The sequence below is a fragment of the Herpailurus yagouaroundi genome, unplaced genomic scaffold (assembly GCF_014898765.1).
Source record: "Herpailurus yagouaroundi ecotype Mexico unplaced genomic scaffold, PumYag 162, whole genome shotgun sequence".
Lineage (NCBI taxonomy): Eukaryota > Metazoa > Chordata > Mammalia > Carnivora > Felidae > Herpailurus > Herpailurus yagouaroundi.
The window spans coordinates 61,303,956-61,328,754 of NW_024412403.1; the positions used below are offsets into that span (position 1 = coordinate 61,303,956).

The 24,799-nt window shown below is 39.1% G+C and overlaps 1 protein-coding gene, 1 long non-coding RNA gene and 1 pseudogene across 5 annotated transcripts in view; 2 read left to right on the plus strand and 1 right to left on the minus strand.

The window, feature by feature from the left end:
* CCDC191 (coiled-coil domain containing 191) overlaps positions 1 to 24,799 on the minus strand; it is a 96,464-nt gene that overhangs the window by 11,311 nt on the left and 60,354 nt on the right. For all 4 annotated transcript variants that reach the window (XM_040484543.1, XM_040484541.1, XM_040484542.1 and 1 more), the window contains 3 exons: positions 15,419 to 15,562; positions 10,117 to 10,269; positions 9,452 to 9,597 (listed from right to left, as the gene is read on the minus strand). In XM_040484543.1, the coding sequence (XP_040340477.1) occupies positions 9,452 to 9,597; positions 10,117 to 10,269; positions 15,419 to 15,562 (443 nt within the window). The remainder of the gene's footprint in view (positions 1 to 9,451; positions 9,598 to 10,116; positions 10,270 to 15,418; positions 15,563 to 24,799) is intronic.
* LOC121036261 (uncharacterized) lies at positions 13,557 to 17,680 on the plus strand. Its single transcript, XR_005793295.1, has 2 exons — positions 13,557 to 14,042; positions 16,595 to 17,680. It is a non-coding gene; the product is annotated as an uncharacterized LOC121036261 (long non-coding RNA).
* LOC121036258 (ATP synthase F(0) complex subunit B1, mitochondrial-like) lies at positions 22,406 to 23,563 on the plus strand (annotated as a pseudogene).

A 24,799-nucleotide genomic window follows, 5' to 3' on the forward strand; every position in this document is an offset into this window, starting at 1 on the left:
GGAACACAGTCCGTCAGGCCCCTCCGCTTTTTGCAAGCCAGACTCGGGGGCTCTGCTTGGCCGGCGAGCCGCCCCTCCGCCCCGGCTCCCTCCCGCCAGTCCGTGGAGCGGGCACCGCCTCACCGCCCTTCCTACCCTCTTCCGTGGGCCTCCCGTCTGCGCTTGGCTCCGGCGACTCCGTTCTGCTAATCCTCTGGTGGTTTTCTGGGTTATTTAGGCAGGTGTAGGTGGAAACTAAGTGATCAGCAGGACGTGCGGTGAGCCCAGCGTCCTCCTATGCCGCCATCTTCTATGTTGATCACCACCCCCTCATTTTCAATCTGCAAGTGTCTTTAGGTCTGAAATGAGTCTCTTAAAGGCAGCATATAGATAGGTCTTGCTTTTTTATCCATTCCATCCTATGTCTTTTGATTAGAGCATTTAGTCCATTACATTAAAAGTAATTATTGATAAGTATGTACTTATTGCCATTTTGTTACTTGTTTCATGGTCATTTTTGCAGTTCTTCTCTGCTTTCTTCTCTTGCTCTCCTCTCATGGTGTACTGGCTTTCTTTAGTGAAATACTTGGATTCATTTCTCTTTATTTTTTGCATATCTATTACCAGGTATCGATTTGTGGTTACTGTTAGGTTTATATATAACATCTTCTGCATAGAGCAGTCTGTATTAAATTGATGGTCACTGAAGTTTAGAACCCATTCTAAAAGCATTAAATTTAAAAAATAAAAATAAGGGGAACCTGGGTGGCTCGGTCGGTTAAGCATCCAACATCAGCTCAGATCATCTCATGGGTCCTGAGTTCAAGCCCCACATCGAGCTCTGTGCTGAGGGCTCAGAGCCTGGAGCCTGCTTCTGATTCTGTGTCTCACTCTCTCTGTACCCCTCCCCCATTCATACTCTGTCTCTCTCTCTCAAAAATAAACATTAAAAAGAATAAAAGCAAAAAAAATAAAAAATAAAAGTACTAAATTTTTATCTACCCCACCTTGGTTTAGGTATATTGTGTCATACTTTACATTTTTTAATTTTGTGAATCTCTTGACCAATTTTTAAAAAATGATTATTTTTGAGAAAGAGCATGAGCGGGAGAGGGGCAGAGAGAGAGGGAGACAGGATCTGAAGCAGGCTCTGTGCTGACAGCAGAACACCTGCTGCGAGGCTTGAACTCACGAACCATGAGATCATGACCTCAGCTGAAATTGGATGCTTAACTGACTGAGCCATCCAGGTGCCTGTCTTGACTGATTTTTATAGATATACTTAATTTTACTGCTTTTGTGCTTCCTGCTTTTCTTACTCCTGCTTATGGTCTTTCCTTTCCACTCAAAGAGTTCCCTTTAAGAGTTCTTGTAGGGCTGGTTTAGTGGTGATGAATTTCTTTAATTTTTGTTTTGGTCTGGGAAACTCTGTCTTTCCCATTCTGAATGATGGCCTTGTTGGATAGAATATTGGTAGTTGTAGATTTTTTTCCTTTTACCACTTTGAATGTATCATACCACTCCCTTCTGGTCTGCAATACTTCTGCTAAAAGATCAGCTAATAGCCTTATGGGGTTTTCCTTGAATGTAACTTTTCTTTTGCTGATTTTAAAACTCTCTTTATCACTACTCTTTGCCATTTTAATTACCATGTGTTATGGCAGAGACAAAGAAGCGTACTACCTAATCATAAAGGGAACAATCCAACAAGAAGATATAACAATTAATTATGCACCCAACAAGAGAACACCTAAATACATAAAGCAGCTAATAACAAACATAAAGGAAGTAATCAATAGTAATACAATAATAGTAGGGGACCTTAACACCCCCCACTTTTATCAATGGATAGATCATCCAAACAGAAAATCAAAGAAACAATAGCTTGGAATGACATATTGGACCAGATGGATCTAACAGATATATTCAGAACATTCCATCCTAAAACAGCAGAATATATATTCTTTTCAAGTGTACATGGAACATTCTCCAGAGCAGATCAGATGTTAGGCCACAAACCAAGTCTCAACAAATTCAAAAAGATCAGAGTCATACCATGCATCTTTTCTGACCACAACGCCATGAAATTAGAAATCCACCACATGAGAAAATCTGGAAAGACCACAAATACATGGAGGTTAAATAACATGCTACTAAACAATGAAAGAGTCAATGAAGAAATAAAACAGGAAGTCAAAAAATACATGGAGGCAAATGAAAATGAAAATAGAATGGTTCAAAATGTTTGGGATGTAGCCAGAGCTGTTCTGAGAGGGAAGTTTATACAGCACAGACGGACTTCAAAAAGCAAGAAAAATCTCAAACAACGTAACCTTACACATAAGGGAGCTACAACAAGAAGAACAAACAAAGCCCAAACCAGAAGGAAATAAGAAAGGCTAGAGCAGAAATAAATGACATAGAAACTAAAACACAAAACAAAAACACAAGAAACAACACAACAGAACACATCAGTGAAACCAGGAGATCATTCTTTGAAAAGATCAACAAAATTGATAAACCATTACCCAGGCTCATTAAAAAAAAAAAAAAAAAAAAGAGGACTCAAAATCAGAAATGAAAGAGGAGAAATAACAACCAATAGCACAGAAATACAAAGGATTATAATACTATGAGAAACCATAAGCCACCAAATTGGACAACCTAGAAGAAATGTGTAAATTCCTAGAAACATAGAAAATTTGAACAGACCAGTTACCAGCAATGAAATTGTATCAGTAAAAAACTCCCAACAAACAAATGTCCAGGACCAGACAAACTCACAGGTGAGTTCGACCAAACATTTAAAGAGGAGTTGATAACCTATTCTTCTCAAACTATTCCAAAAAATAGTAGAGGAAAGAAAGCTTCCAAATTCATTTTATGAGGCCAGTATTATACCAAAACAAGATAAATACAATACAAAAAAAGAGAACTAAAGGCCAATCTCTGATGAACATAAATACAAAAATCCTCAAAATACTAGCAAACTGAATCCAACGATACATTAAAACAAACATTCACCACAATCAAGTGGTATTTATTCCAGTGATGCAAGGGTGGTTCAATATGTGCAAATCAGTGTGATACATCATATCACTAAGAGAAAGGATAAAAACCATATGATCATTTTGGTAGATGCAGAGAAAGCACTTGACAAAGTATGACATTCATTCATGATAAAAACCCTCAACAAAGTAGGTTTAGAGGGAACATACTTCAACGTAATAAAGGCCGCATATGGAAAACCCACAAATAACATACTCAGTGGTGAAACACTGAGAGCTTTTTCCTTAAGATCAGGAAATAAGAGAAGGATGTCCATTCTCACCATTTTTGTTCAACATAATATTGTTGAACACAGCAATCAGTCAAGAAAAAGCAATCAGTCACAGCAATCAGATAAGAAAAAGAAAGAAAAAACATCAAAATTGGTAAGGAAGAAGTAAAACTTTCACTATTTGAAGATGATTGATACTATCTATAGAAAACCCTCAAGACCCAACCAAAAAACTAGAACTGATAAATGAATTTATTAAGGTCACAGGATACAAATTCAATATACAGAAATCCATTGCATCTCTATACACTGACAATGAAGTAGCAGAAAGAAATTAAGAAAACAATCCCATTTACAAGTGCACCAAAAATAATAAAATACCTAGGAATAAACGAAGGAAGTGAAAGACCTGTACTCTGAAAACTAAACATGCATGAAAGAAATTGAAGATTACACAAACAAATGGAAAGATATTCCATGCTTATGAATTGGGAGAACAAAACAGATTTAATGCAATCCCTATCAAAATACCAACAGCATTTTTCACAAAACTGGAACAGATAATCCAAAAATTTGTATAGAACCACAAAAGACTGAATAGCCAAAGCAGTCTTGAAAAAGAAGAACAAAACTGAAGGTATCACAATCCCAGATTTCAAAATATACTACAAAGCTGTGGTAATCAAAACAGAATGGAACTGGCACAAAAATAGACACACAGATCAATGGAACAAAATAGAGAACTCAGAAATAAACCCATGATTATATGGGCAGTTAATCTTCAACAAAGGAGGCAAGAATATACAATGGCAAAAAGTCTCTTCAATAAACATATTGGGTAAACTGGACAGTTTATGCAAAAGAAAGAAACTGGACCACTTTCTTACACCATACACAAAAATTCAACATGGATTAAAGACCTAAATGTGAGTCCTGAAACCATGAAAATCCTAGAAGAGAGCACAGGCAGTAATTTCTTGGATATCAGCCATAGCAATATTTTTCTAGATAGGTCTCCTAAGGTAAGGGAAACAAAAGCAAAAAGAAACTATTGGGACTACATCAAAATAAAAAGCTTCTGCAAAGAAAACAATCAACAAAACAAAAAGAAAACTTATTGAATGGAGAAGATATTTGTAAATGATATATCAAATAAGGGGTTAGTACCCAAAATATATAAAGAAATTATATAATTACACACACACACACATACACACAATCCAATTTAAAAATGGGCAGAAGACATGAAAGACACATTTCTCCAAAGAAGACACACAGATGGCAAACTGGCACATTAGAAGATGCTCAGCATCACTCATTATCAGGGAAATGCAATTCAAACCACAATGAAATATCACCTCACACCTGTCAGAATGGCTAAAATTGAAAACCCAAGAAACAACAAATATGGGCGAGGATGTAGAGAAAAAAGGAACCCTTGTGCACTGTTGGGAATGCAAACTAATGTAACCACTGGAAACAGTATGGAGGTTCTTACCACAATTGAAAACGGAACTACCTTATGATCTAGTAATTCCACTACTGGGTATTTACCAAAAGTGTGAAAACACTAATTTGAAATTATATGCACCCCTATGTTTATTGCAGCATTATTTACAATAGCCACAGTATGGGGGCACCTGGGTGGCTCAGTTGGTTAAGCGTCCGACTTTGGCTCTGGTCATCATCTCACGGTTCGTGGGTTCAAGCCCCGTGTTGGGCTCTGTGCTGACAGCTCAGAGCCTGGAACTGCTTCAGATTCTGTGTCTCCCTCTCTCTCTGCCCCTCCCCCATTCATGCTCTGTTTCTGTCTCAAAAATAAACATAAAAAAATTAAAAAAAAAATAATAGCCACATTATGGAAGCAACACAAGTGTCCATCAATAGATGAATAGAGAAGATGTGGTATATATATGATGAAATATTTATGAAGGCCATAAAAAAGAATGAAATCTTGCCATTTGCAACAACATGGATGGATCTAGAGGGTATAATGCTAAGTGAAATAAGTCAGAGAAAGACAAATACCACGATTTCACTTACATGTGGAAAACAAAACAAAGAAAAAAGGAGACAAACAGCTCCCTCCTGCAGGCTCTTAAATATAAAGAACTGGTGGTTACCAGAGGGGAGAGGGGTATGGGAATGGATAATACAGGTGAAGGGGATTAAGGGTGCACTTATTGTTATGAGCCCTGCGTAATGTATAGAATTGTTGAATCACTATATTGTACATCTGAAACTAACACTATATGTTAATTATACTGGAATTAAAAGAAAATGAAACAATGAGGATAACAATAATTGCTTAATCATGGAGATGTCATTTATCCAATGCCATCACATATGTAAAACAAATAGAGTAGTATCTATAGTATAAAAATATAAATATATACCGGTTCATCTGAGAGGCACTGGACAGGCATACAGCTGAGCTCTAACTGCAGAACTACACAGGAAATAGTGATAATGAGACACTTAGGTCTGGCTGACATCTCATCCCCACCAAGTATAAAATTCCACATTTATAAAATTAGAAATCTATATGTAATTATAAAGTAATATATTGAGAAGTGGTACAGATATATAAGATTATACCTCATGCTCTTATTAGGATCATCTGACAGAATTACTGCAACTTTAAGGTGAGGCCTCACACTTACAAATGTCTCTCTTTCCTTCTCTTTCACCCACAGCTTTTCTAGACAATATTTTCATTCATACAACATTGAATAAGAACTTTGAATATCAACTTGTTAAAGGTCCTTTTAAAAGACCCGTGACTAAATGACAGTGTCATTCCTGTAAGAAAATCCGTTCATTTATGTACCAAGTATCTACTGTGTACCCGTGTACTGGGCATTGTCACACACTGAAAACACAGTAGTGAGCCAGATGTGGCCCTTCCACTGCTGGAAGGGACAGACAATAAATGTGTAAACAATAAATTATGTAATTTCAGAGAGTCTCAAGTGCTATGAAGAAAACAGGGCATGCCAGTGGATAGACAGGAGATGGGGTGGTCAGGGAGGTGCATTGATCCAGGTCATGTGAAAGCTGTGAAAACTGTGAAGCAGACGTGAAGTTTGTCTGAGGAACACCAGGAGGCCAATGGGGCTGGTGCCCGGGGAATGGAGCAAAGAGTGAAGCCATGAATTTTCCGCGACGCTTTTATATCAAATAGACACTGGTCGAGAATTTATTTCTTGTTGAATGTGTGGCTTCCCACATTGATTTCATAACTGAATATTCAGTGAATAGGACCACTATTTTACTACTATATTTTATAGTTTACATTGAATTAGATTGAATTAGAAAACTGGGGAAGGAGATGGATATAGCAAGAAGAGAATGGTTTGGAGTCAGAAAGCCTGAATCAGAGGCCAGGCTCCACCATTTGTTATTTGTGTGCCTTGGGCAGTTTACCTACCTGCTTGTAGCTTCAGTCTCCTTGCCTGAAAAGGGAAACACTGACACTGCACCCCACCCTCTGGTGTGTGTGAAAGCCCTCTCTTAGCTGTCCTGTGCAGCCACCCCAATAAGTCTCTCAGTACATGGCAGCTGAGAAACAGAAAGAAAAGTGGACAAACAAGATGTTTAATAACAACACATTAATAATGACAGTAAACAAAACATAGCTATTATTTGGGGCTAAGCATGCACTAAGTGAGGTACTGTGTTAGCCTGTTTAGTCTTCTCAACAACTCCCTAAGATTGGTTCTGTTGTTATTCTCATTTTACAAACAGGGAATGAGGAGGCTTCAAAAGGTTATTTGTCCAGGGTCACATGAGGAAACTTCAACCTTCAAACTGAAGTGTTTATTCAAAGGCAAATCCTCTGAGTACCCTTTCTCATTGCTTACTTTTATTTTATTTTATTTTATTTTAATTAGTTTATCTATTAGTCTTTTATTTATTTTTGAGAGAGACAGAGAGAATGCGAGCAGAGAGAGAGAGAGAGAGAGGAAGACTCCAAAGAGTCTCCAAAGAGAGAGGAAGAATCCAAAGCAGGCTCTGTGCTGGGGCACCTGGGTGGCTCAGTCGGTTAAGCATCCGACTTCAACTCAGGTCATGATCTCGCAGCTTGTGAGTTCGAGCCCCGCGTTGGGCTCTGTGCTGATGGCTCAGAGCCTGGAGCCTGCTTCGGATTCTGTCTCCCTAACTCTCTGCTCCTCTCCTGTTCACGCTCTGTCTCTCCCTTTCTCTCAAAAATAAAGGTTAAAAAAAAAATTAAATGTTCAAAGCAGGCTCCGTGCTGTCAGCACAGAGCCTGACTTGGGGCTCAAATTCATGAACCACGAGATCATGCTGAAGTTGGACATTTAACCGACTGAGCCACCCAGGCACCCCTCATTGCTTATTTTATTTTAGACAAAATTAGAATCAACTTACTGAGGTTTTTCCCAGCCCACAGATTTTAGTAACCTGTAAATTAAACAAGGGTGAGCAGGCTTTGTGGGTGGTGGGCACCCTAGCAGCAACAAGATAGGAACACTTTTATAAAAACCAGACACTCACATAGGCACATACACACAAATGAAAACAAAGCAACCAAAAATGAATCTGGGTGTAATGAGGAAAGGGTCACTTTTCTACCTACACAACAATCTTGCCACCTCAGAGCTTGGAGATATATGCCCACCACATTATGTTCATAAGCAATGACAACCGATCACCAAAACATAGGTCATTTATTTACTCTCAAAGGGAAGTATGTAATGAAATTTAGAACATTTCTATCCAAAATGCCTAAAAGTAGAAAACCAAGAAAAAACTTACATAGAATAGCTTATTCTGCAAGGACACTGGATTAAATGAAACATCACTGTATTATAAAAATATGGCAATGTGATTTCACTTATATCAAGTTCCAAACCAGGCAACATGAAATTATAGCCTTGAAGGCTTCATCCTTAGGTCAAAGGGAAAAGAAACACAAGGATGTGCTTGTTTGTTTTTTTTTTTTAATTTTTTTTCAATGTTTATTTTTGAGAGAAAGAAAGATGGAGCGTGAGCAGGGGAGGGGCAGAGAGAGAGAGGGAGACATAGAATCTGAAGCAGGCTCCAGGCTCCCAGCTGTCAGCACAGAGCCCGACGTGGGGCTCAAACTCATGGATGGTAAGATCATGACCTGAGCTGAAGTCGGATGCTCAACCGACTGAGCAACTCTGGTGCCCCAGGATATGCTCATTATTTAAAAGTCAGGAGAGTAGTTTACCTTTAGGAGGGAAGGGCAGGGCTTGCAATTAGGAAGTTGCCCGTGGGGATTTGTAGGGGCCAGCAATGTCTTGTTTCTTGACCTGAGTGATGGTGACACGAGTGTCCAATTCACAGTAATTCAGTAGGCTGTATTTGTATGATTGATTTAAGCACACTTTTCTATATTTGTGTTATATTTCACAATAAATGTTAAAATAATTGAACTTAAAAGATAAACCTATATGACTAATAAAGTATACGATACATTTTGCTCGGGTGTGTTTCATGGATTTCTTATCATTTTATCCTCTGGGAAGCCCCTGTGAGTTAGAGAGGTGGAGAGGGCAGGCATCCTCCTCCTCATTTTAAGACTGGGACCCTGGAGCTCTAGGAGTTCACTGCCTTGCCTTCATCCTTGTAGTCAGTGGGCAAGCTAGGACTCTCACCCTTCTCTGGTATCTTCGAGTGTCCAGCTCTCCTAGCCCCCACCTCATCTTTCAGACATACTCTGGGCATAGAATATACTCCAGAGTAGGGGTGCCTGGGTGGCTTAGCCGGTTAAGTATCTGACTCTTAATTTTAGCTCAGGTCATGATCTTAGGGTGGTGAGATGGATCCCTATGTCACGCTCCATGCTGAGTGTGGAATGTGCTTAAGATTCTCTCTCCCTCTCTCTCTGCCTCCCTCCAACTCGTGTCTTGATTGCTGTTTTTCTCTCTATAAAATAAAAAAAAAGGGCGGAGTGGCTCCTGGGTGGCTCCTGAGTGTCCGACTCTTGATTTAGGCTCAGGGCATGATCTCACCATTCCTGAGATCTAGTCCCACATCAGTCGGGCTCCATGCTGTCAATGTGGAGCCTGCTTGGGATTCTGTCTCTCTCTGCCCCTTCCCCGCTCATGTTCTCGCTCTCAAAATAAATAAATAAACATAAAACAATATATTGCAGAGCAGCTGTGAAGTCTGAGTGAATTTTCTCAGAAATCAGAACCTCACCTGTCACTATGTTCCACCGCCATCTTGTGCTTGCTCTGGGAATCAGTCTTGGCCTCCCTGACCACGTTAAACCAGGCCCTGAACATCTTCTTCTGAAGAAAATGTACACACAGTTTTCGTATGTCTTCCTCCAGTTCGGTCATGTACTAGGGATGAGGACAGGAATAACAGTGAGACAAATAATATCATAAAGAATTGGAACAAATAAGCAGTACAAAAGAGAATTGAAGCAAACACAAAACAAAGGAAGAAAGGACACTGGAGGCAGAAGGAGAAAAAGACAACATGGCAGCCAAGATAACATCCTCTGCAATGTATTAAACAATAATGGAACCAGAGGTGTAGAAACAATTATAAGCCTGGGACGGGGGTAGGGTTCTAGTAAAATCACTTGAGCAATTATGGGACAAGAAACCAGAAATGAGTATAAAAACAAAAGCTGATGTAATGATACATTACACTTTATAAACAGCTTATGAAACTGTGAAATGTTTTATACTAAGAATTGATTTGACATTTTCATATTCATTTCAAAGCAAGGAACTGAATTGACTATTCTATATTCTTGAAAAAACAATGATTATGGACATCTGGATTGCATCTGATTTTCTTACATGGGACTGAGCAGGGACATGTATTTAAAGCTTCCTTCCCTGTGGCCTTACCTGTAGCCAGCTCCGGATAACTCTCCTAAGCAATATCTGGCAATAAAATTGATCAGCCCAGGCTGTCTTCCTAGCCAGGCTTTCCTGACTATACTGGAGCCAAGACAACAGGCATTTCCTCTGTAGAGCCAAAGAGTGATGTTCTTCTGCCACCTGGAGAAGTTTTTAAATGAGAAAAGGAAATTATTCCTTATATGGTTAATCATTTAAGAAAGCACAAATCACCTTAGCAAACGATGCTATAAAATACATGTAGGTAGTTGTAGAGGTAAGAATACTAAGGACATTCAGACTAAGAGCTTTGACTACTGACCCTTTTTTATGGGGGTTTTAGATTCACATCATGTATAGCCTTTCAGCGATGACTCCCTAAAGACCACAGTGACTGGCTGGTTATTAGGGAAATGGAATGAACCTCCAAAGCCATATTTCACTTGCACCGAGTTTTGAAGTGAGTAGCTGACATTCTCAGTTTGTTCTCCTGGAGCTTAGACAGCAACTCCATAATAAACTTCTCTAGTATGTACTTAACCACCATCTAACTGAAGAAATGCCAATACTTTCAATTAGTTTTATAGTATGAGCTGTCACCAGAATTGAAATTTAGACATTATCAATAAACCACAAAAACATTTGATAGGAAAATAACATGATGAATAATTTAATGTCTTACCAACTTAAAAGGTTCAGAGCATCATTCTATCAAAACAAACATGTAACTCAGAGTTTATGGGTTTTAAAAGGTAACTGTTACATTCTTTTAAGAGGCAGGAGGGGAAAATCCTTCTCTCTCAATCCTGTCCAGACAATTAGAAATTTTCCCAAGCCTTGTCTAGCTATCCAGCACTGTGAATGATCCAAGCGAATCTCCTGACAGTCATATTTCTTGGTCAAAATAACCATCCAGGAGGCCATTGTGGCCCTTGAGACCACTGCCTGTCCTCACTCATCCTGGCCTGGGAGCCGAAAGGCAAGGGGAGCCTCCTATTCTCCCTGATTTTTATTCTCTGGGAAAACAGAGAACCAAGAAGAAAAAGATTATCAGAAAATCCCATGGAAATTCTGAAAATGGATGTTGGAATAAATAGCATATAGCATATATGAGTTTAAGGGAAAAGCTGAATAACCCTTCTGAAAACATGTTACAAACAAGCCAGGAACTGTTGAACTGGACCTTTCTTTTTTCTATCTCTTCTGGAAGCCAACTCTGATGGGTAAAGAAGCAACCCCTTCCTTTTACTGTCCTCCAGAACTTTTTCTTTTACTTCATTTTACTTTTTAAGTTTCAACTGGTGGTTGTTGTCTACACAAATACTCTGATTCTTACACAGTTCAAAGGAATGCCAGATCTGGGCAGGGTTTCTGGCAGAAACGGGTGCCACACTTTAGCTTTGTAACCAATGTGCTGTGTAACTTAGAGCACGTCCGCTCTCCTAAGGCTCAGTTGTCTTATTACATATTAAAAGAGATGGGGGCGCCTGGGTGGCGCAGTCGGTTAAGCGTCCGACTTCAGCCAGGTCACGATCTCGAGGTCCGGGAGTTCGAGCCCCGCATCGGGCTCTGGGCTGATGGCTCGGAGCCTGGAGCCTGTTTCCGATTCTGTGTCTCCCTCTCTCTCTGCCCCTCCCCCGTTCGTGCTCTGTCTCTCTCTGTCCCACAAATAAATAAACGTTGAAAAAAATTAAAAAAAAAAAAAAAAGAGATGGAGAGGACTGCTAATGTTCTAAAATTCTACTGTCTTGTTGTGATAGACTGAATAATGGCCCCTCAGGGACAGTCATGGCCTGATTCCTGGAAATATGTTACCTTACATTGTAAAAGGGATTTTGCAAATGTGATTAAGTGAAGAATCTTAAAATGTGATTAAGTGAAGGATCTTAAATGAGATTATCCTGGATTATGTGGGAGAGCCCTAAATGTAATTCTAAGTATCCTTGTCAGAGAGAGGTTGGGGGGGTGGTCAGTATCAGGACATGTGAAATGAAAGCAAGAGAGAAGAGTGATTTGAGGAGGGGGCAGTAGAATGCAGGTGGCCGCTAGAAGGTGAAAAAGGCAAGGAAACAGATACCCCCTTGGAACCACCAGAAGGAACGTGCCTTTGCCCCGCAAGTCTGATTTTAAGATAATAAATATGGGTTGTTTTAAGCCACTAAAGTTGTGGTAATTTGTTGTACCAACAATAGGAAGCTAATACTCTCGTCATAAGCTGCAGAGGTGATTCCTAAAATGTGGTGCTCAGACCACTCAGAATTTCCTGGGCTACTTTTAAAAAATGCAGATTCCCTGACACATATACCAGCCCACAACTCAGTCCTACTGAGAATACCTGGAGGGGGCACCAGGGAATGTTCATTTTTAGAAGTTCTCCAGATGAAAAGAAAAACAGGTTTTATGAACAGAAAAGTTTGGAAATACTGGTTTCAGAACTGTTTTCCTATTTTTATTTTAATTGGGCTTTTCTATTTTATTTTTTAATTATTTATTTTTAAATTTATATCCAAGTTAGTTAGCATATAGTGCAACAATGATTTCAGGAGTAGATTCCTTAATGCCCCTTATCCATTTAGCCCATCCCCCCTCCCACAACCCCTCCAGAAACCCTCTGTTTGTTCTCCATATTTAAGAGTCTCTTATGTTTTTTCCTCTTGTTTTTATATTATTCATTTATTATCACTATTATTTTTAATAATCTATTTAGGGATTTTCTATTTTTAAAGCCTATAATTGTCCTTTTGGACTCAAACTCCTATTTTTACATTCTAATACATTAAAAAAAATTAATTTGGGGGCACCTAGGTGGCTCAGTTGGTTAAGCATCCAACTTCCACTCAGGTTATGATCTCACAGTTTATGAGTTTGGGGCTTTGTGCTGACAGCTCAGAGCTTGGAACCTGCTTCAGATTCTGAGTCTCCCTATCTCTCTCTCTGCCCTTCCCCTATTTGTGCTCTCTCTCTCAAAAATAATAAACTTCTTTTTAAAGTTTATTTATTAATTTTGAGAGAGAGAGACAGTGCAAGTGGAGGAGGGGCAGAGAGGGAGTGAGAGAGAATCCCAAGCAGGCTCTACACTGGCAGCACAGAGCCTGACATGGGGCTTGACCTCATGAAACTGAGATCATGACCTGAGCTGAAACTAAGAGTCAGATGCTTAACCAACTGAGCCACCCAGGCACCCCAATAAATAAACTTAAAAAATTTTTTTTTCATTTGGTTATTCACCCATAGATTCAATTTCATTTCAAAATCTTATACCTTATGTTTAAATTTTTTTTTTTAATTTTAATGCCTATTTTTGAGAGAGAGAGAGAGAGAGAGAGACAGAGCATGAGCAGGGCAGGAACGAGAGAGAGAGAGGGAGACACAGAATCTGAAGCAGGGCTCCAGGCTCTGAGCTGTCAGCACAGAGACTGATGCAGGGCTCAAACCCACAGACTGTGAGATCATGACCTGAGCTGAAGTCAGACGCTTAACTGAGCCACCCAGGAGCCTCCAAGATGTTATACCTTTTTTGGTTTAGTTTAGTAAAAAATTAGGACAAAAGAAGAGCTTATAAAAATATGAGTGAGTCTTTCCACTCCCTGTCTACTTTTTCTTTGTGTATTAATAATTGAAAATCTCCCCAAAATATACAAAAGCCAGGTAAAACAAAACTAGAAATTCAATTGGATAGCAAACTATCAGATATAACCAACTTATCATTTGGTAGTATATTGCAAGAAGCAAATTTCAATTCAAATTTCAAATTTCATTTCCAGATTCATTCATTCAGAAGACCAGGGAGTCAGCCCTCCTATCTCATTACAAGAAAAAGCCAAAGCAAAAAGCAATGGCTTAGGGCACAGATGGATCCTCTTGCCCTCAGGCCTGATCACCACAAACTGACTTCATCAGCAGGTCTGGAATACTCAACAGTTCCAGAACCACTGGTAAGGAGGCTGAGTGCAAAAAATCAGGGACAGAGAAAAGACAGTGGGAAGGACATTTTGGGAAGGTAGAAAGAAAGTGTGAAAGACAGGAAGAGAACAAAGAGAATGAAGAATGAATAGATTAGGTAGGGAGGAAAAAAACTGCCTAAGTCATGTGCACAGAGGTATAACCTACAGCATTACTCAATTCTGTGGGACTCTTATTATATTTGGTTTTCATAATCAAAAATGCTAGTTTTACTTTTCAGTATTAACCTGGCCAAATGTGTAAGTAAAAGTGGTCATAACTAGTATAGATTACTGTGCTTATTAGACAGCATTTTGAAAATAACATTTTATCCATTTTGAGCTTCTGATCATTTAGTTTAGAATGTCCTGCCCTATGTAGTGGGTAAATTTGAAGTTTAATGTTATTTGATTTTATGTATTTCTGTGTGGCAGAGTAGATTATTGTCCCTATAATAGGATTATACACCCATACTTTTTGTGTGTCATATCATAGTGCCTCCCAATGAAGTAGGAAACTTTTTCTCCCATAATGATCTTGAGTTTGGCTCTGGTACTTACTTTGGCCAATCAAATGTTAGTGGATGTGATACAAGCAGAGGCTTTGTATTGGTGTACATATTTGGGTTTAGTCTTGGTACCTCAGACATCTACCAGGTAAAAGCATGGCCTAAATTACTGCTGAAGCCAGAAAGAGGCTTTGGAGAGATCTGAATGTAATCGACAACTGGGCCACAGACATGTGAGTAAGAAATAAGCCACTGATTATTGAGGGCTGTTTGTTATGCAGTTTTATTGAAGTAGAAACCTGACTAATATTCCTTATGGTAGTCATTTTCTCTTTATTAAAAACATGGCTAAAATTGAGAAAGGCCTCTCTTTATCTTACTTTGAAAGTCTTTAATAAAAAAACATTTACTAATTTTGGGGCAGCTGGGTGGCTCAGTTGAGTGCCTAACTCTTGATTTTGGCTCAGGTCCGATCCCGGGGTTGTGGGATCGAGCTCTGCTTTGGGTTCTATGCTGAGCATGAAGCCTGCTTGGGATGCATGCATGCATTCATTCATTCATTCATTCTCTCTCTCTCTCCCTCCCCCCCACTCCCTCTCTAAAACTAAAAACAAAACAAAACAAACCTCACTTTGTTTCCAACTTACCTAATTACAGAAATCTTCCTCCATCTTTGATGACCAAATCTGAGCTCTTATCCCAAATAAAGAAATACATATACTCAAATAGTAGGTCTGGAATAATATTTCTGGCTTTTAAACACCAAACAAACAACCATCAAATCCTAATTGGGGGTTTATTCTATTTGAAAATTCTATTTATTCATTTTGTAATTTTGGGAGGAAGTTCGTGACACTATACCTGAATGTTTTGCTTGCTTTGCATTCTCAATCTTTTCCAAGGCTCCATGCCTTTTTTTCTTAGCAACACTCTTTCATAATGTTCTTTAGCTGCTGCTTCCAGCTGTTGGTTCCTCTTAATTCTCTTCTGCTTCTCTAGTTCTTTCTGGGAAAAATTAAAAAGTAAAACTGCTGAGGAAGGACCAAGATGGTGACCTAGGAGGTCCTGGACTTCCCTCTTCCCTTGGATGCACTCAGTGTATAGCCACAGATGGAGCATTTCCCTCTAAAAGAAGTCCAGAAACTAGCTGAGCGACTTCCATATCCGGTGAATGAGAGAATACCCACATCAAAGTGGGTAGGAAAGGCTGAAACACATTCTTGACTGAACCCCATCCCTGGCACTGCACCATACAACAGGAAGGGAACTCCCAACTCCGAACTTCTCTCTGAGGAATGAAGGGTTTGGACTGCACATCTAGTATTTCAACTTTTAAAACAACCAACCCAAAGGAAAGGCCCCTAAAACAACTGGCTCTGAAAGCCGGTGGAGCCTGTGTCCATGAGATACACAAAACCAAGAAATGGTTCTTAATGGATGTGTGAGCACTCCCTACAGCCATCCCTGTGGGGCTCAGCCCTGAGAGAGCAGGCAAAAGTGCCCATCTCCCAGTATTTCCATGAAAGAGTTTGATGGCATACTTTATAAGTTAATTCCTGAGGGTCCAGTTTCTAATTTAGCACACATTCAGGGGTTGGCTATAGTCTTCCCCAGAGACTGAAGTTGTCTGATGGGGCCTTCCCCTGTCCTCTCCCTCTAACTCACTCCAGTGATAAAACAAGACCACCAGCATCTCTCTGGAAGGAGTGTGGATACAATCTGGTTACCCAACATTTATGACAACCACCTGAGGGATGGGACCCTGGTTTGCCTGGCTTGAAAGCCAATGGAGCTTATATTCACAGGTCCTATAGGACTGTAACAAAGAAGCAGTTTTTAAATGGGTTTAGAAGCATCCCTCTCCCCCTGTGGCTACACACCTGGGCTCAGTGCAGAGGGAGCAGGCAAAGACACATCTCATAGTTTCTCTCAAAGGGGCTTAGTTACCTACATTTCCAGCTGCTGCCTGAGGGTACAGTTTTTAATCAGCTTGCATCCAGGTGCTGATTGAGATTCTCCCCTTTGGAACACTGACAGGTCTTGGTACAGGCTCAACTATTGGGAACTAAGAACAAAGGCAGCAGACTGAATGATCACAGAGGTCTGAGAGACAACCAAGAACCTGGGCCAAGCTGACAAGGTTCATCTCCTACATAAGACCACTCTGTTAAGACTAGGAGAGGTGGCTGCTTTATCTAATGTGCAGAGACCAAGAGCGTCAAGAAAAATAGAGAAACGGGAATATCTTTCAAACAAAGGAACAAGATGAATCTCCAGAAAGCAATCTTAATGAAATAAGTGACTTGCCTAATAGACAGTTCAAAACAGTGGTTGTACAGATTCTTACTGAGGTCAGGAGAGCAATGCATGAGGAAAGACAGAATTTCTCCAAGAGATACAAAATATATTTAAAGAACAACCCCAAACATAAATCATACGGCTGAAGAATACAATCACTGAACTGAAAAAATTCAACAGAGGGGTTCAATAGTAGACTATATCAGGCAGAAAAAAGGATCAGCCAACATAAAGACAGAGCAAAGAATCGCTTAAGGCACTAATGGTACACCATCACAGGTACAAATATTTCCATTATACAGGTTTGAGAAGAAAGGAGCAGAAAGCTTATTGAAAGAAATACTGGCTGAAAACTTCCCTCACCTGGGGAGATAAACAGACATACACATCCAGGAAGCCCAAAGAATACCAAACAAAATGAATCTAAAGAGACACACACACCAAAACACATAATTAAATTGTCAGAAGTTAAAAGACAAGGAGAGAATCTTAAAAGCATCAAGAGAAGAACAACTTGTTACATATAAGAGCACTCCCATAAGACAGTCAGCCAGTTTTTCAGCCAGAAATCTAGCAGGCCAGAGATAGTGGGATGATGTATTCAAAGTGTGAAAGAAAAAAACTGCCAAACAAGAATCCTCTACCTGGCAAAGGTGTCCTTCAGCATTGACGGAGAGATAAAAGAGTTTTACAAACAAAAGCTGAAAGAGTTCATTAGCAATAGCCCAGCCTTACAAGAAGTGTTAAAGGGACTTTTTCAAGTTGAAGTGAAGGACGCTAATTAGTAACATGAAAACATATTAAATTATAAAACAATAAAATTTACTGGTAAAGGTGTGTGTGTGTGTGTGTGTGTGTGTGTGTGGTTTAATCCAGAATACTCTAATATTGTAATTGTGGTGGGTGAATCACTTATAACTCCAGTATAAAGGTCAGAAGACAAAAGTATTAAAAATAACTATAGTGATAATTTGTTAATGGATACTCACTATTAAGAATTGTAAATTGTGACATCAACACAAACTGGGAGCGAGAGTATAAAAATGTAGAAGTTTGTATACAAACTTATCAGCTTAAAACAGACGATTATAACTATAAGATGTTTTAAGTCAGCCTTATAACCAAAAAGCATAAACCTATAGTAAGTACACAAAAAAAGATAGAGAAAGGAATCAAAGCATTCCACTACAGAGGATCATTAAATTACAAAAGAAGAAAGCAAGAGAGGAAGAAAGGAATAAAGGAACTACAAAACTACAATAAACAATATGGCAAGAGTAAGTCCACACCTATCATTTACTTTATTTATTTTTTTAAGTTTATTTATTTTGAGAGCGCATGAGCAGGGGAGGGGCAGAGAGAGAATCCCAAGCAGGCTCCACACTGTCAGTGCAGAGCCCGATGTGGGGCTTGAACTCACGAACCGTGAGATCATGACCTGAGCTGAAGTTGGATGCTTAAGTGACTGAGCCACCCACCCGGGTGCCCCTTATCAATTACCTTAAAATGAACACAGACTGCAGTGCCTGGGTGGCTCAGTTAAGCATCTGACTCTTAATTTCAGTTCAGGTCATGATCTCAGGGTTATGAGATTGAGCCCTGTGTCAGGCTCTGTGCTGGGCGTAGAGCCTGCTTAAGATTCTCTCTCTCTTTCTCGCTGCCCCTCCCCCACTTGCACTCTCTCTAAAACAAACAAACAAAAACCTAAATGCACACAGACTAAATTGTCCAATTAAAAGCCATACAGTGGCTGAATGGATTAAAAACACCCAGGACCCAACCATCTGCTGCCTGGGAGAGGCTCATTTCAGCTTTAAGGACACAGAGACTAACAGTAAAGGGATGGAAAAAAGATATTCCATGCAAATGCAAACCAAAGAGAGCAGGGGTAGTTATATCTACATCAGACATTAAGCCAAAATCTATAATAAAAGATAAAAAAGGTCATTATATCATGACAAAAGGGTCACTTCATTAGGAAGAATTATACCTCAGCAAAGCTGCAAAAAATAAGTAAAAATGCCATGACCCAAACACTAATGAATTTCAACAAATAACTAATTAATTTAATTTCAACATCTAACTACTAAACAGTGTGTAATCATGGTAACAGAACACTGGAGCATCATGGGAAACAATTCTACCAAGAGGGTGGGGAAAAGTTGGTCGTAAGTACTACACGAATGAATGCTGTACATATTCTTAGGTATATTCAGTATTGTTCACAGATGATTTGTATGTCACTAAGTTCCCCCAAAGTAAAACATCTAGTTAGAAGAGCAATCAATATTTTCCCCTCATTATTATGGGAAATGTAGCAATACAGTCCCTTCGTTTGGATTATGGGGTAGAGATTTATATGTAAATAATACCCTATTTAAATTTAAAGATACTCTATACTCCATTTAATGCCTACAATAATATTCTTACACTGGGATTTTTAAAAATGTCATGAACAAATAAGTCCAAAAAAGAGTTAAAAATATTTGATGATCATTAGGCAGCCCTCCCTTCTCTGAGGAGGAGAAAGCTTAACCATCTGTGGTGATGCACTGAGAAGACACCTCCGTTCTCTTCAAAGAAGAACTGCACCCCGAGAGGCTGAGTGAGGAAGATGACGGAAGCTTAATGGTTTACTGTAAAGGTATTAGGATTTCTTGTATTTCTCTTTTTAATAAAAATGAGCTATAATAAAAGTGAGAGAAAAAACTACCTTAAAAAGGTGAGTGGTAGCAACTGATACCCGTTACGAGAGTCACAAGAACAAAAGCAAAGACTTTACAGTAGTTGTCATCTATGTAGTGTAAATATAAAAATACTGAATTTAAGCTTCTTTTTCTACCCGGCCCCCCCCCCCCCACCTTCACTTGAGGAAAAGTGTGCTGAATTAGCTGATTCTGACAAGCTGCTTCATTGCTGAGTCTTATGCAAGAAAAAAAAAATGAGAGAAGCAAGTGGAACATTTCTGATACGGAAGGGAGATTTGTCCTGATCTTCCATTCCAAACTACCGGTTTCAGTACAAATTCCTCAAGATGAAATGTCCACATTCTCTAAATCACTAACATAAAATTATCTTTATAATCTTTATTCCAGACACTTGAGATATTGAACTGAATGGTCAGAAATAAAAATCATTTATAAGAATTTTCTTAATGAGTAACAAGGAGCAGCTAAGGGTTATGTGGGGAGGAAAACAGAAAAGTAGCCATTTTCACATCCACCGAAATGTCCCTGTAGCATTGAGATGGCAGTTGCAACTTACAGACAGTAATTCAACACAGACAATAAGCCTTTGGAGAAATCCTCAGTCTCACCAACCCTGTTCGCACACACACCTAAGTTATGGTGTAAATATTTTCCTAGAATTACAACTCTATGGCTGATGTTGTAGGTTCAAAAGAAAACCCATTTTTGGATGGAGCAGGGAAAATGAGTCTTTATTACTTTTTCTTTTCAAATTTTTGTTTAAATTCTAATTAGTTAACATACAGTGCAATATTGGCTTCAGGAGTAGAATTCAGTGATTCATCACTTACATACGACTCCCAGTGGTCATCAATAGCAAGTGCCCTCCTAATACCCATCACCCATGTAGCCCATCCCCTACCCACCTCCCTCCACCAACCCTCAGTTTGTTCTCTATTCTTAAGAGTCTCTTATGGTTTGTTTCTCCCTTTTTTCCTCCTCCCATGTGTTCATCTATTTTGTTAAATTCCACAAGAGTGAAATCATACAGTATTTGTCTTTCTTTGACTTATTTCGCTTAGCATAATACACCCTAGTTCCTTCCACATCGTTGCAAATTAAAATAGCCTTCTTTGAAGTTTACTTTTCCATGAAAAAAATAGAAAGAAGAACATTTAATAGAAAGCTGCTTGAGCCAAAATTCGGTTTCCACAGCAAATTATTTAAATACATATTTTACCTCTTGATTAAGGATTCCTCAAGAGTTCACTGTATTTCATTAATATTACCATATTTTCCATTTCCTGTATATAAAACAAAGGATTACATGAAATGATGGTGTCTGCTTTGAGATGGCACTTATATTGGGGTTTCATATAACATAGTTCACTCAGGCTAAGAAGGGATAAAAAATTAGGGCATCTTTCTGATTTAAATTATTCAACAAGTGATGTGCAAAAAATAAGACTAATCTGAACGTGTATATGTGCATGTGTGTATTTCTCCACCACTACTACTTTGAAAGACCAGGAATTACAGCAAGAATTAAGAAGACCTCAGGGCAGTCAACACCATTCCCAAACTCTCTGCCTTCTGTCCACTATAAGCCACCCTTTCATTGTGTTCTGGCACATATTCTGGAACATTTATATACTCCTGGATCATTCCCATCGCTATGCAACTATGTACCTGTAACTCCCATCTTTAGAAAATAAAATAAGGCAGAAAAAACAATCACCAGCCATGACAGAATCTTCTTTGATCCCATGTGACCCCTATTATACTCATAGTCATGAATGAGCTCCATCTTGCCAAATCAAAGAGTCTGTCCTTCTTTTAATTGAACTCAGCACTATTTAGTACAGTTAACTACCATCAACCCCTTTCCAGAAATGGTTTTTCTCTCAGCTTTTTTGACAAAAATTTCTTCTGGTTCTCTTTCTACTTCATTAGCTTCTCATCCTCAGTAATTATTTATACACTCTAGGACTTGGTCTTGGACCCTTATATTTCTTCTCCATCCAATCTCCCAAGCTGATTTCATCCATTCCCAGAGCATTAATAACATTGACATGTTTTTGACTTTCATGTTCCTTACTACAATCTTCATATCCAGGCTTATATATTCAGCTATTTGATACATTCAGTTGGATGTGTAATAGGTATCTCACATTTAACATGCCCCTACTGGACCTTGCAGAAGCCTCCTTAGCATCTTACAGCTCAAATATCACCTCCTCAGAGAAGCCTTTCCATCTTGCTTCCCTCATTCCCCCATTTTACCTCTCCCTCCCTACTTCTTTGTTACCTTGTTTACTTCCTATTCTCCCCAGGTAGCATATAATCTTTGCGAGGGCAGAAGTGTTGTCTGTCTTCTCCATTGCTCTCTTCTAATACCTAGAATGATGCCTAGCACATAGTAGAGGCTCTATAGATACTTGTTTAGTGAACAAATATGCTTGTTACACAATTATGGAAGACTTCAAATCTTGTTTGGTCTTCTCTGATAAATTTATCTTTTCAACCAAAAACTTCACCAACTGTCTATTAATCAAAAACATATTTATATATCCATAAAAGTTACTGCCTGATAAATATTACTAGAAAGTAAGCTTTTCAGAAAAATGGACAATGGGATGTTAACGTTTAGATTTTTTTCTTTTTTATAATTTTTTAAATGTGTGTATTTTTGAGAGACAGAGAGAGAGAGAGAGAGAGACAGAGAGAGAGAGAGAGAGAGAGAGAGAGAGAGAGCGTGAGCATGCATGAGCAGGGAAGGGGCAGAGAGAGAGACAGGGAGACACAGAATCCAAAGCAGTCTCCAGGCTCTGAGCTGTCAGCACAGAGCCCAATGTGGGGCTAGAACTCATGAGCTGTGAGATCATGTCCTGAGCTGAAGTTGGATGCCTAACTGAGCCACTCAGGCACCCCTAGATTTTTATTTTCAAAAGGTCACTGAATGAGACCCACAAGTGGCCATCATACTGCTACATCTGACAAGCTACCCTGTCAGGGACACAGAAACACTAAGCCACCATCACTTGGATCATCAATGAATGACCATGATGTCCCAGGTCATACTTCCTGCCATAGCTACAGTGGCCTCCTCTGAAGAATGCAGAATTTCTAGCACCAGCTAAAATGTAGGTAACAAGGTAGGCCCTTTCAGAAAGGGCAGTCATGTCTTAACCCTGAACCATTTCTTTCTGAATATACAGGACAAATTTGTCATAGGCTTATCCCTAAGGAATTGTTTTAGTTCCTTTATCCTGAAACATGTCAAAGGACTTATCTTGTATTTCTTATCCAAAGAAATACATGAGACTGCCCCAGAAACCTTATCTACCATATCAACAGTAGGGTTGCTCATCTGTGTAATTAGAAAATATGGTACCTCATACTGTAAACAGATAATAAGAAAAAAAAATCCCAACTAGAAGAAGAGAAGTAGGCTCCCATCAAATACATCCAGGATGTGACTGATTCAGAGAAGTCATAGCAGGCACTAGTTCAGAAATGTCATTATCTTTTTGTCCAGAGGAATAATGCTGCCATGGCCTTGGTGGTTGCTTACTAGGAATGGCTGTATCAAGTACACAAGGAGGTAAAGAATTGCCTGTGCAGAATATGATGCGTCAGAAGGAAAAAGACCTCATGATAAACTGGGTAGAGAAATACACTGTGGAGAGCACAACTGCCCAGAAGCAAAGGAGACAACTGCCAAATGTATTTTAGATCTGAAGCTGCTTGCAAAGAAAGCTCAAACAGAGTTTGAACATGCATCTATCTTTATTGAAACAGCTATAGTAGATTTACTAAAGGGAAACTAGTCTATATGACAAATCTCTTGGTCTACCGTTTTGGACTAATGTTATATTTTATCTGCAGGTCATAGTGATAGGGAGGTTCCCACCTTTTTGCAGGCTTTTGCTCTAGGAACTCCACCAGGCTGTCACAGAGAGAATCGAGGGAATCCAGATAAAGTTCCTACCATGGTTCTGGCTCGGGGAGAGTAACAGCAGTCACTGTAAAATCTGCCCAAACCATTCTCCCTTGGGAAACAAAGCCTTCATCTGCAAGTGGCCCTACTTCAGTGTACTAGTGGACTGCTACTGCAGCTGGGGGGAAGAGAGCTCTGCCCAGACTTGCCCCCCATATCTCACCTAAGTGGAGGGGGAACCTCACACAGGCAAGGGCTTTAAGGTTACAGACTGAGCTAGCTGATACCGAAAGGGAAGAGTAAACAATGAGAATGCTATATTTGTATGGACGTAAGATTTTTCATATTGAAGAAAGTCAAGTATCTACCAAAGTGCCCAAAGTGATGGTGTTAGGAAGTGGGGCTTTTGGGTGCTTAGGTCATGAGGGTGGAGCCCTCAGAATGGGATGTGCTGTCATAAAAGAGACCCCACAAAGCTCCCTAGCTCTTTCCACTACGTGAAGACACAGCAAAAAGTTAGAAAAACTGGAAAAATCAGTGAAATCTGATTTCACAAAGCTCCCTAGCTCTTTCCACTACGTGAAGACACAGCAAAAAAGTTAGAAAAACTGGAAAAATCGGTGAAATCTGAATAATGTCTGGTGTTAATAGTAATGTAATAATGTTGGTTTCTTAGCTTTGACAAACGTACCATGGTAATATAAGATGGTAACATTAAAGGAGAAACTGAAACTGAGTGAGGGTTGTAGGAAATCTCCCTGTACTACCTTTGCAACTTTTTTGTAAGCCTAAATTATCCAAAAGAAAAAGTTTATTTTTTAAAAATGATGGGTATTAAGGAGGGTACTTGTGATGAGCACTCAGTGTTCTATGGTAAGTGATGAGTCACTAAATTCTACACTTGAAACAAATATGTTAACATTTTAGTAGTAATGCTCTATGTTAACTAACTTAATTTAAAAACTTAAAAAAATGACCTTCAGCATATAATATAGGTTTTGAAGAATTGTGAATGACAAGTGAAAATACTCATGATAGACTCTGAAATGCAAAAAAGGAGCTTAAAAGCTACATATACCGCCCCTTCCCCCACCCCCAGATTATCAATCTATTAAGAGAGAGATGCTTAGAGAAAAAGAAGTAAATATACTAAGGTATTAAATAGTTACCTCTTAGTGCTGAGCTCATAGATTTAAAAAAAGTTTTTTTTTTTAGTATTCTCAAATGTTCTGCAATGAACAGTAATATAAGATGTATTGACTTTGTATCATTGTGTTTAAGTATTTTTAATTTTACATCACGGTATTTAAGTTATGG